The sequence below is a fragment of the Otolemur garnettii genome, unplaced genomic scaffold (genome assembly GCF_000181295.1).
Source record: "Otolemur garnettii isolate 467f Iridium unplaced genomic scaffold, OtoGar3 scaffold00020, whole genome shotgun sequence".
Classification (NCBI taxonomy): Eukaryota; Metazoa; Chordata; class Mammalia; order Primates; family Galagidae; genus Otolemur; species Otolemur garnettii.
The window spans coordinates 577,633-589,256 of NW_003852415.1; the positions used below are offsets into that span (position 1 = coordinate 577,633).

General features: G+C 41.8%; 2 protein-coding genes across 4 annotated transcripts in view; one reads left to right on the top strand and one right to left on the bottom strand.

The window, feature by feature from the left end:
• Positions 1 to 5,795, top strand: part of COQ6 (coenzyme Q6, monooxygenase) — a 17,892-nt gene extending 12,097 nt beyond the window's left edge. Inside the window, exons 5-12 of the mRNA XM_003786903.3 lie at positions 423 to 553; positions 1,259 to 1,366; positions 1,447 to 1,509; positions 1,702 to 1,809; positions 3,949 to 4,151; positions 4,231 to 4,346; positions 4,522 to 4,688; positions 5,664 to 5,795. Coding sequence (XP_003786951.1) covers positions 423 to 553; positions 1,259 to 1,366; positions 1,447 to 1,509; positions 1,702 to 1,809; positions 3,949 to 4,151; positions 4,231 to 4,346; positions 4,522 to 4,688; positions 5,664 to 5,693 — 926 coding nt within the window. The 3' untranslated portion in view covers positions 5,694 to 5,795. The remainder of the gene's footprint in view (positions 1 to 422; positions 554 to 1,258; positions 1,367 to 1,446; positions 1,510 to 1,701; positions 1,810 to 3,948; positions 4,152 to 4,230; positions 4,347 to 4,521; positions 4,689 to 5,663) is intronic.
• A 221-nt stretch (positions 5,796 to 6,016) lies between these two features.
• ENTPD5 (ectonucleoside triphosphate diphosphohydrolase 5) overlaps positions 6,017 to 11,624 on the bottom strand; it is a 45,709-nt gene continuing 40,101 nt past the window's right edge. For all 3 annotated transcript variants that reach the window (XM_012803488.2, XM_023511526.1, XM_012803487.2), the window contains one exon: positions 6,017 to 9,621. In XM_012803488.2, the coding sequence (XP_012658942.1) occupies positions 9,535 to 9,621 (87 nt within the window). In that variant the 3' untranslated portion in view covers positions 6,017 to 9,534. The remainder of the gene's footprint in view (positions 9,622 to 11,624) is intronic.

Consider the following 11,624-nt stretch of genomic DNA (forward strand, 5'->3'; position numbering starts at 1 on the left):
TTTTTTTTTTTTTGGTTGCAGCAGTCAGCTTTGGTGGGCTCTGGCTGGATTGGAACCTGCCAGCTCAGGTGTATGTGGCTGGCTTCTTAGCTGCTTGAGCTACAAGCGCTGAGCCATCTCTGTGGTTTTTGCATTTATCAGCTTAGACAATAACGGTTACATGGTTTGGTGGTTTGTTGTTTTTTTTTTTCTGCAGTTTTTGGCCCAGACTGGGTTTGAACCTGCACCTCTGGCATATGGGGCTGGCGCCCTACTCCTTTGAGCCACAGGCGCCATCCAATGGTTACATGCTTTTTATATTTTTTCTTGTTTGCCAGTAATGATAAGAGTGCTAGCCTAGGACCTTGCTTTAGATTTAATTATAGCATTTCCTTATCTGTGTGGCCTGCCTTTCTAATTTTTTTTTCCTCTTGACCTCCCAGATCGAGTGACAGTTCGCTACAGAAGCAAAGCTGTTGGCTACACCTGGCCTTGTCCATTTCCTATGACAGACTCCAGCCCTTGGGTTCATATTACCCTAGGTGATGGCAGCACCCTCCAGACCAAATTGTTGGTAGTTGAAGATTCTTATTTGCCAGGGGTCTTGATTATCTGTATCTTATCCTAAATTCCAGGGTCTCTAATTTTTGATCTAAGCTATAGTTTAATTGTAGGCAAGTTATGGTTATAAGGACAAGTACCCATTTAAGCCAACTCAAGACAGTCTTGTAAATCCTATATAGGAAGCAATTTAATGGGTCATCTTAGGTCATGAAATAAAAGATACCTAGACTTCATGGGGACAGAAACCAGAACGTCAGGAATTGAGGCATTCTTTCTCCCTCAGGGATCTGTGGTCATCCATCTCCTTGCAGCTCATTTTTTCTCCCTTTCTTTCTGCTCACCAGCTTCCCCATTTATACAGCATCCATTTCTAACCTTATGTCGGGACTGTTCAGCTCCAGTGCTTGCCCAATAATGAAACTTTCCTTATTCTCTATTTCAAATATCAAGAGTCTCTGGCTGAGTTTAACCTATGTCAAGCACTTTTTGGGTCAGATGTCCAGTTTGGGGTCTGTTGGCTGAGACTGAGGCGATATATTGTAGGGCTACTCCTATAGTGGCTGTGAGGCAGGTCTGATAAAAAGTTTCCTATTCGAGGTGGGCTTATCAATATTTAGGACAGAAAACTTTGGTGGGGGGTACAAAGAAAAACTTCTGAAGCAAGTCTAATTTATGAAGAGGTTTTAAGACTTAGTAGGCTCTTGCTTCCATGCAGATTGGTGCAGATGGTCACAACTCAGGAGTACGGCAGGCTGCTGGGATCCAGAATGTTAGCTGGAACTATGACCAGTCAGCTGTTGTGGCTACTCTGTATTTATCAGAGGTAAGGTCCTGAGCTGTCATCTGGTGACTCTACCCAGAAGCACTTTGTACTTCTCATGAAAACTTGTCTTTCTATTGCAGGCCACAGAAAACAATGTAGCTTGGCAGAGATTTCTTCCCTCTGGGCCTATTGCTTTGCTCCCGGTAAGAGGTCCTTCTGGCTAGTCTGCTCCTGAGCACTCAGCCTTCCTCTTTTAGGATTTCACTTTCTCTCAGCCTTTTTCTGGTTTTAAGCCCAGGCTACTTTGTTTCTTCTTCATGTCTTCCTTTTTAAGCTTGAGAACTCCCAAATACCAAAGAGTCTCATCCCTTGGTATCAATGTTCTTTTGACACAGCTCTCAGACACCTTGAGTTCCTTGGTTTGGTCCACATCCCATGAACATGCAGCAGAGCTGGTTAGCATGGATGAGGAAAAATTTGTAGATGCCATTAACTCTGCTTTTGTGAGTATTAATGTATCCAGCTAATGATGTGTTGAGGGGTGAATACAGCAATGTGTTTTTTACTTTTAATTATTTATTTTTTATTATAAAATTTTTAGACAGAGTCTCAAGCTGTTGTCCTGGGTAGAATGCCATAGTGTCATAGCTCACAGCAACCTCCATCTCAGGCTCAAGCGATCTTCTTGCCTCAGTTTTTCTATTTTTAGTAGAGATGGGGTCTTGCTTTTGCTCTGGCTGGTCTTGAACTCATGAGCTCAAGCTATCCATCTCCCTCAGCCTCCCAGAGTGCTAGGATTACCAGTGTGAGCCACAGCACCTGGCAGAAAGGTGGTTTTGAATAAGGAAAAAGGACGAACCAGTCACCTGCCCCTTTGTAGCTTTAATGCTTGATCTGGATTATGTGGGGGAGAGCATCCAGGGAAATGCAAAACAATAGAAATAATGACATGTGCGTGCTCTTGAGCGTTGTGGGCTACTGTTAATGCTGACTGAAACAGCTGCCTAGGTGGTGGTTAGCAATGGCCTTTTTTGAAACTATAATATTTCAATAATTTGGAATAGCTTTACTAGGTCCCAACTACCTGAATCTTTGAGACTTGTTTCATTGGAAGTGTTCCAGGGAGGGACAGAGCACATTTCAGCACAGAGCTTAAGAGTAAGCTTTATAGGCAGACATGGGTTCAGTACTGGTTTTACATGTTAATTTCTAGAAAAATGGAAATAGTACTACTAACTCCTCAGGAATGAATAAATACTAAAAATGAGGCTGAGTGTAGTAGCTCATGCCTATAGTCCTAGCAGTCCGGGAGGCCAGTGCAGGTAGATTGCCTGAGCACAGGAGTTCTAGGCCAGCCTGAGGAAGACTGAGACCCTGTCTCCACTAAAAATAGAAAAACTAGCTGGGGATCATGGTGGGCACCAAGTAGCTAGGGGAGGCTGAGGCAAGAGGATTGCTTGAGCCTAAGAGTTTGAGGTTGCTGTGAGCTATGATGCCATGGCCCTATACCCAGGATGACAGACTGTGTTTCGTATTATCTAGTATATTGTAGTTGCTCAGCAAATGGTAATAAGTATTCAGGAGGAGACACAGGAGGAGATCATATGGGCAGTCTTTTTGGAGCCTAATGCCACATTTATCTAAATTTACTAAATTCATTAATAGTAATAATTGCTAACGTTTATGCTTACTCTGTGCCAGATACAGGTTAGAGTTTTACATGTACTTATTGATTTAATTCACTAAACCTTTGCAATAGATACTATTATTATCCTCATTATAAGACAGAGATGAGGAGCTTGCCTCAAGTCAGAGAGCTAGTGGCAAAGCTCATTTCTGAAATCAAGCTGACCCTTAGAGCCTTAGAACCACTGAACCCTACTTACTCACTAATAACCTCATGCTGAAGATGGAAATTCCATTGTTCTGTAGTAGCAACTAGAAGGAACTGAACATACTGAAGTGCATTCCAAGATAAATGGTGAATGGTACCCTCTGGGTCATTAGTATATATTCCCAGCACAAGTCTAGGACTTTTGTAACATTCATTCAACAACAATTATGAGTGCCTTCTACATAACAGGCTCTAGAGGCACTGAGACAAATGAGACAGTCCCTGCTTCCAGAAGTTCATTGTCAAGTGAGGAAGACAGACATATAAATGACAATTTCAGTACAATGATAGAAGTACACATAGGAGGAAAACACACACTAAGAAGGGTGCAGAGATTACAAAGAGGTGACATCTGCATGCTCTGGAGTTGTTACCCTGATGAAATAGAGTTGGGAGGATGTTCTGAGTACTAGAGGGGAGTCCGAGAGGCAAGAGAGTATTATATGATGAGCCGTGTTGTGGCTGGCACATGGTTACTGAGCACTGGTGCTAATAAAAGCTGAAGCTTGGAGGTAGGCAGGGGCCTGCTTCTGAGTAGTCTAGCTTGATCCTTAAACCTGTGGGGAGGATGGGAGGATGACTTTAGCATTTGTTGGAGGGGCTTGTTACTTATAGTCTTAATCAGTTTAGGCAAATTAGGTAGCATTACCTTTAGCTTTGGTTATAAAAAGGGTTTCCTTGTTGAATATTTAATTCCCTGCTAGTCACTGATCAAATTTCACCTTGTCTTGTGGCTGATCGTGCTCAGTGGAGTGATGCTAATCACACGGACTTCATCAACTCAACTGGTACCGCGTTGCAGTATGCTATTGCCCTTCTGAAGCCCACTAAGGTCTCAGCTCGCCAGCTACCTCCAAGCGTAGCCAGGGTGGATGCCAAAAGCCGAGTACTATTTCCTCTTGGCTTGGGACATGCTGCTGAGTACGTCCGGCCTCGAGTGGCGCTCATTGGGTAAGATGATAGCAGGGCAGGGCTGTTCCCTTCTCACTATGCTGCCAGAAGCCATACCTAAACTCTGCTTTATTCTTAGGGATGCTGCACACAGAGTCCATCCACTCGCAGGACAAGGTGTCAACATGGGCTTTGGGGATATCTCCAGCTTGGTCCATCACCTTAGTACTGCAGCCTTCAATGGGAGAGATTTAGGTAAGGATTCAGGTACCTTAGAGAAGTATCCAGCAATCATGTAGTTGGGGAAAATTAGAGCTCCCAAACAGTCCATAGTAGCAAAATGGGATGGACATAAAATGTACCTGGTTTATTAGGAGAGGAAAACATACTTATTTTGGATTAGGAATTTAACCTTTCCTCTGTTCTCCAGGCTCCATGAGCCACCTTACAGGGTATGAAACAGATAGACAGCGTCACAATACTGCTCTTCTGGCTGCTACAGACCTACTGAAAAGGCTATACTCTACCAGTGCTACTCCACTTGTGCTGCTAAGGACCTGGGGCTTGCAGGCCACAAATGCACTATCTCCACTCAAAGTAAGAGGTCACTTCATGCCTCTCCAAGATTCTTGTTCGTGGAGAAGTGACTTTGTAAACATCTTTTAATTTCTGTGAATTTTTCTTGGCCATAAAATTATCATCACTTTTCCAGTGATCTTGAGCAAAAAGGTACTTGCTAGGCTTGTTGATGTTGAAGTCCACATTTAAGCAGTAACTTTATGTATATGAGAGGGCTTAAAAATGATGAATAGAAACTTGTAAAGATAAGGATGTTTAAACTCCTTTAGCTGGGCCACATGTGATGGCTCATGCCTAGCACTCTGGGAGGGACAAGGTGGATGGATTGCTTCAGCTCAGGAGTTTGAGACCAGTCTGAGCAAGAGCAAGGCCCTGCCTCTACTAAAAATAGAAAAACTAGCCAGGGATCCTGGCAGGCACCTGTGGTCCCAGGTACTCTCTGATCACTCCAGCCTCAGGATGTGAGGTTGCTATGAGTTAGGCTGCCATAGCACTCTACCCAGGGTGAAAGAGTGAGATTCTGTCTCAAACAACAACAACTACAAAAAAACCCAAAACCAGCTCGGCACCTGTGGCTCAAGTGGCTAAGGCGCCAGCCGCATACACCTAAGGTGGCTGGCACCTGTGGTCCCAGCTGCTTGAGAGGCTGAGGTAGGAGACTCGCTTGAGCCCAAGAGTTGAAGGTTGCTGTGAGCTGTGATGCCATTGCACTCTACCCAGGGGGATAGCTTGAGGCTCTGTCTCAAAAAAAAAAAAAAAAAAAAAAAACCACCCCAAACCAGATCAACTCCTTTTGTTGTTTCCTGGAGAAACTTCCAGTTAAAGATACTTTTTCTTATTTTTAGCTGAAATAAAATAGGGACTCTTGGGAGGGAACTATATGGGACTTTGGCTAAATTTTTACTTTTATCACTTTGGATATTTTATTTTCTTCACCTGTCCTCACGCCCTGCAGTGTTAAAAGTGTCACTCACCTTGTTTTATTTTTTCCAGGAACAGATTATGGCCTTTGCAAGCAAATGAGTGCTCCTCTTGTAGAGATTATGTTGATGAACAAAAGGATATCCTGCCCAAGACTGTGTCACACAGTTTCAAGATTTAATTTAATACATTTATTTTGCATTAGAATTCTCATCTCTTCGGATTGTGTGTGAAAACCCCACACTGTACCCCAGAAGTGCATTAATGTACATAGTTACCATTCAAAAAAAAAAAAAAAAAAAGAATTCTCATCTCTTTTTCTTTGCTAATGGGCCCATGGAGCCCAAATAATGAGCAGTCATTTGCTGTGAGAACGATGTATTAGCCAAACCAAGGGAAGAAACCTTAATGGAAGACTATTACAATTTGGTTGAAAAGAACATTTTATTATTAAAACAAAAATCACTGAGGTGCTGTCTCATTCATTTTCACTTGGTTAACAATTCTTTCAAAGCGAAGATTCATACAGTTGGGTTCCTCCTGCCCCATACACACTGGTCATAAATTTATACAATTGTTTTTTGATGGCAGAATTAGAAATACTCAATTGATGCATTTTTGTTAGAATTGCTGTTTTTAAATTAACATCAGAATGCAAATTAAATATGAATTGCTTTAGCCTTTGTTATAGATGCATTAGACTTTCTGAAAAGAAAACCAGATTTAATGCTAGTTATTACTTCATCACAGCACCAGATTTCGACTTTATTTATGATTCCTCTCTGGGACCACTGTTTAATAAAATAATAAATAATTTCATTACACAGGTTTGAAGACCTCAGGAACCAGTTCAAAAGAGAAACTGATTAGCAGCAGAAATTTATGTTTAGTGCAGACTGGTAGCCACCTGGAGGGAATGGTGTTTTCATAGTACCAGAGATGCCTTTTGAAGAAATGTTTCAGGTCTGTTAAATCTGCTCACTGTAAAGAACATCTTGCCCAAAAGTCTGACTTGAAGATGAAATGAGAAGAAACAGTCTGCTTTTGAACTAAGTAAGCAATTCTTGGGAATAATTTTTAAAGGCATGAGAAGCCCATTACCATAGGGGAGCTTTTCAGGCAAATGTAGAAAATGTGTGAGATACTAGAGTAAAAAAATAACAATGTCACAACCCATCCTGGAATCTTAGGAAAAATGTGCCCAAAATAAAAGATGGCAGCTGCTGTGAAAAGCTCTGTGACTATTAGCAGAGACTGTAGGGACAAGGTCATTTTTCATAAAAAAAGAGAAAAGTGGCTTAGGTGTGGAGAACACAGATTCTGCAAAAGTATGCAAACAGCATCAGGCAAGATGAAGAATTTTAAGGCACACCTTGCAAGGACCTCCATGACCCATAGAGGATGTTTTTCATATGACAGTGATGATAACAAACACAACATCTACCACGTGCCAGGCCATGTCCTAGTATTTTAAATACATTAACACATTTACAGAGCAGAAACTAACCAGCAGTATTAGAATCTATAGGACCCCTTAAAGAAAGGCCCAAAGAGTACACTGGGGTCAAAATGGACACTGTACACAAATTGCTTTTTTCTTTTAAGAAACAAAAATTTTCACTCTAAATTGCTCGTAAAATGGACAAATTGGTTCATTCTCCAGATGTTCTAATCAAGATTAATAAAATATATTTAGATAAATTTCTGGAGATAGAATACCTCTATTCATGAGTTCTGAAGGTATCTGGGATGGCCAAAGGAGCCTTCTGAACAATGTTTGCTTCTCTACAAAATGGATCCTGTTCATAAGAAGTCTCAGAGACAGTCTGTAGTGGTAAAGGCCAGGGAATCTTATGTCTCTGAACCTGTCAAGCAGGGGGAGTCTAGTGAACATACCTTACCTCCTGGGGTAACAACTTGGTTTCTACTGGAGGACATAGTCTCCCTAATACCTGGGACATTTAATGTACTATGACTGGTCTAGCCCCTTACTTTTTTGACAAAGATGGTGAGGGATCTAGAAATCTGTCACATGTTAAAGAAGAGACCATAAAGAACTTAGGAGGGTCTTTCTTAAAAATATTGAAAGGCTTTGGAAGGAACAGAGCAGAACTAAGAACACTGAGAAGGTAGGCAGATTTTATTTTAGCTCAATATAAGGAAGGATTTTTTTTAACATGAGCACAGTCCCACATGGAATGGGCTGTCTGAAAACATGCCTAGACAGAAGCTGAACAGTAACCTGTTGTGAAAGGTGAAGGAATAGTGCACTGGGTAGATTAGATTGTATTTTGTGCTATTTTTAACTCAAGATTCTAACTCTAGATTAGCATTTATTGAAGAAGGCAATAAGTACTAAGCTGAGCTTAGTAAGTGTGAAAAGTCTGAAGAAATTCCACTTTGAACTGAAAAAATCTGGGGATAAGGATATTGAAATTTGCTTAGTTCCTTGCACAGCACAGATGTTAAATATTTATGGACACAAGGGAAGTTCCCTAGGAACTGGTGTGAGGGTCAGTAACATTCTTTGTGAGAGAGAGGAATGAAAGGAGTCTACTCTTTGGGGAGATACAAACAAGGAAGGTGGAAGTAAAGCCAGACCACAGGAAGATCTTAGAACACTAAAGGTGTTCTTATTCACTGAGGTGGATAAGAAGCAGATGACTGCCACATGGAGAAGTATAAGATCATGGCTTCTGGGGAAAACAATTCACAAAATTAAGAGCTTTGAGCCTTCAGGCTCAGAACTTAAAAGTCATTAAATATGGTTCTCTCTGGAGATGCTGGTCCACTGTACTGATGTGCATCAAAAGAGCCAACCAAATCAAACGTGGGGTATTGGGAAGGGAATTGGACACCCCGGCACTAGATAAATAACTCAGGATATTAGTTAAACTGCTCCCTAGCTAGGGCAGAAGGTATCGCTATAAATGGAGAACATAAAAGGGAAATCTGAAAGAGAGGGTATGCCCAAATTTTATAAATAGCACAGATTAACAGCTGGTCTAGTCCCTTACTTCTAGAATAGCACAGATTAACAGCTCTCACCACAGACCCAAAACTAGTGTATAATTCTGTTTCTTAGAAATACAAAGAAAATAAGTTTAGGACCACAGAAAATACTATGAACACGTTAGCGTAGGAGTGGTACTAGCACTGAATACACACATAAAGTAGGACATGCTCATTAATCCCAGAGTTGAGTTTTAAAACTTGATTAAATCAAGAAGGTGAGCTACATGAGGCAGCCACACACCCTCTGGATGGCCGCCTGTCTTAAGGCTGCACAGTTATGAGTTACTCTCCATTCTCTTACCGTTTAGCATGGCTCTCTGTTGGCTGATTGGAACTAGCATAGAACAGGATCAAATTCTGATATAGTACCTTTTTGTAAAAATGGAAAGCAAAACCATTTTTTTTTCCTCTTTGGGAGAGGTGGGTGCAAATATAGGTAGGGCAGGGCAGTATATAGGGAAGAAAACAAGATGGTATTGATAGGTCATGGGATTATAATAAATCAGCTTAATTTAGCATGTAAGAAGAAAAGGAAAATGTTTAAAGGAATGAGGCACTCAAAGGGTTGAAATGAGATTTTTCTTTGGTTCCCAAGGACCTGTCCCTGGGCTCTCCAAGGTTGAATTCCAAAGCTACACTTTTTGGCTCACAGGCTCTCTGTCAACACACAAAGAATCCCAAAGATTTAGACTCTGGCGTGAGCAGTACACACTAAGTGATTAGGTAGTTTACATTAGATGTGTAAAATTAAACTCAAATTTCTAGGCTCAAGGGTAAGACCCATCTGTAAAAGCCCCCTTTCTCCTAAATAAAGCTGGCCTTCAGTCTAGGTTGTCCCCAGACTCGCTCAGAAAATAACGAAGTCCTTTCTCATCCTCCCTTTAAAAAGGTTGTTGGCAAATGCAGGCCTCAGAGGAAGTGTGTGTCCTCAGTGGGAGATGCCCAGAGACTGCAACAGGTGAAAGGTGGCCCCCAAGGCCCAGCCTGTTTCTATGTTGTTCACTTTCTTTGTGAGCTGTTGAGGAGGAAAAAAGCAAGTCTTCACATTTTCATCTAATTTTCAACTCCAGCAAGCATGGCACTTGGTCACACCATGTTGGCAAGGAGGATCCACATGGTCACACCAAGGCAAAAACTGGGAATAGCTAGTCTTGGAAGGCTTCCCACTACCCTCTGTAATAATTTCCCTTCAGCCATGTAATGGCCTACTGCCCTACACCTACCATTCTGACTCCTGGGTGCTTCTGACCGACCCAGGAAATGGCCCACCAGGCCTTTGGGAGATTATTTCTAGACATACGGGGTTCTGAACTCTCCCTAATCTTAAAACTAAACAGCATCCCCTGCTTTATGTTCTGAATCACCAATTCATGATAAGAGAGCTTACAATGTCCTGGTAATAGATGTGGTAGACAGCGCATGATTAGGCCTTAGGAATAAATTTAGGGGTGAGAAAGAACAAACCAAGCTTTTCAATTCATACTGTGTAAGCAACTGCCTCTTCTTAAGCACAAATAATAACCAACCAGGGCATTTAAGATACTCTGGGCCACGTTGTGCCTCAACCAGCTCAGTCACCTTTGGCAAAGCTTTACATCCAATTTCCTTAACTATATAACAAAAAGGATTAGTGTTTATCAAATTATTTTTTTCAGGATCCTACAGTTTTTTAGAAATGCTTCAAAGGAATAAAGGAGGCCAAATGGTAGAGGAGCCCTCCACCAGCACAGTTCCATCTGACATTCTGCATAAGATTCTGTTGAATAAAAATGCCACCACCACCACCAAAAAGAAAAACTTTGCAAGCCAGTGAATTGTTCTGTGTTGAGCTGATGAAACTGAGTCTAATCACTGTGTCTCCAAATGGGGAGAAATGGCATTTAATTCATTATCTTAAGAAAAAAAAAATATTATTTTTTTAGAGATGGAGTCTCTTTGTTGCCCTCAGTAGAGTGCTGTGGCGTCACAACTCACAGCAACCTCCAGCTCTTGAACTTAGGCAATTCTCATGCCTCAGCCTCCTTAGGAGCTGGGACTATAGGCACCTGCCAGAATGCCTGGCTATTTTTTTGTTGCAGTTTGGCCGGGGCAGGTTCAAACTCACCACCCTTGGTATATGGGGCAGGCACCCTACTCACTGAGGCACAGGCACTGCCCCCACCAAAAAAAATTATCTTGAGGTTCAAGTCTGGGACACCTGAGTCAAACTGGGAGTGCCCATACCAAAATGTTCTTCTGTGTCCTCAGGACTGGGATACAGATGCCCAAATGAAGTAATCTCTGGACCAGGGGGCTGTCCATGCCTGATTTATTTTCTGCCCCCACTGAAATCATACAGATTAAAAGGATGTCAGCACTGAAAAACTATCCTTCAATGATCTGATTATTGTTGATGCTCAAGTAGAAGCAGCTGTTAACTTAGCATGTACTGAGAGGCTAAGGATGAATTGCCTTATCTACAAATCTGTCCCTAACTGGTGTGAAATGCCTCCATTAATAGTAATATAAATATTAATAACTTACTATGTGCCAGGCATTGTGATTTCTATATATAACCTCGACTTTCATAACAGCCCTATGAAATAGGTACTATAAGAATCCTTGTGTTTTGAACAAGGAACCTAAAAGTTAGGGGAAGTAAATATCCATTTAAGGCCACAGCACTAGAAAGCTTGCAGAATCACAATGTGAACATAGATCTGACGGACTACAGAGCCCAGCTTTTTTTTCTTTTGAGACAGAGTCTCACTTTGTCACCCTCGGTAGAGTGCTATGGCATTATAGCTCACAGCAACCTCAAACTGTTGGGTTCAAGCGATTCTCTTGCCTCAGCCTCTCAAGTAGCTGGGACTACAGGCGCCCACCACAACGTCTGGCTATTTTTGGAGGCAGGGTTTCACTCTGGCTCAGGCTGGTCTCAAACCTGTGAGCAATCCACATGCCCCGGCCTCCTAAGTGCTAGGATTACAAGCGTGAGCCACCACGCCCAGCTCTCAGACCCCAGTTTTGTTTTTTTTT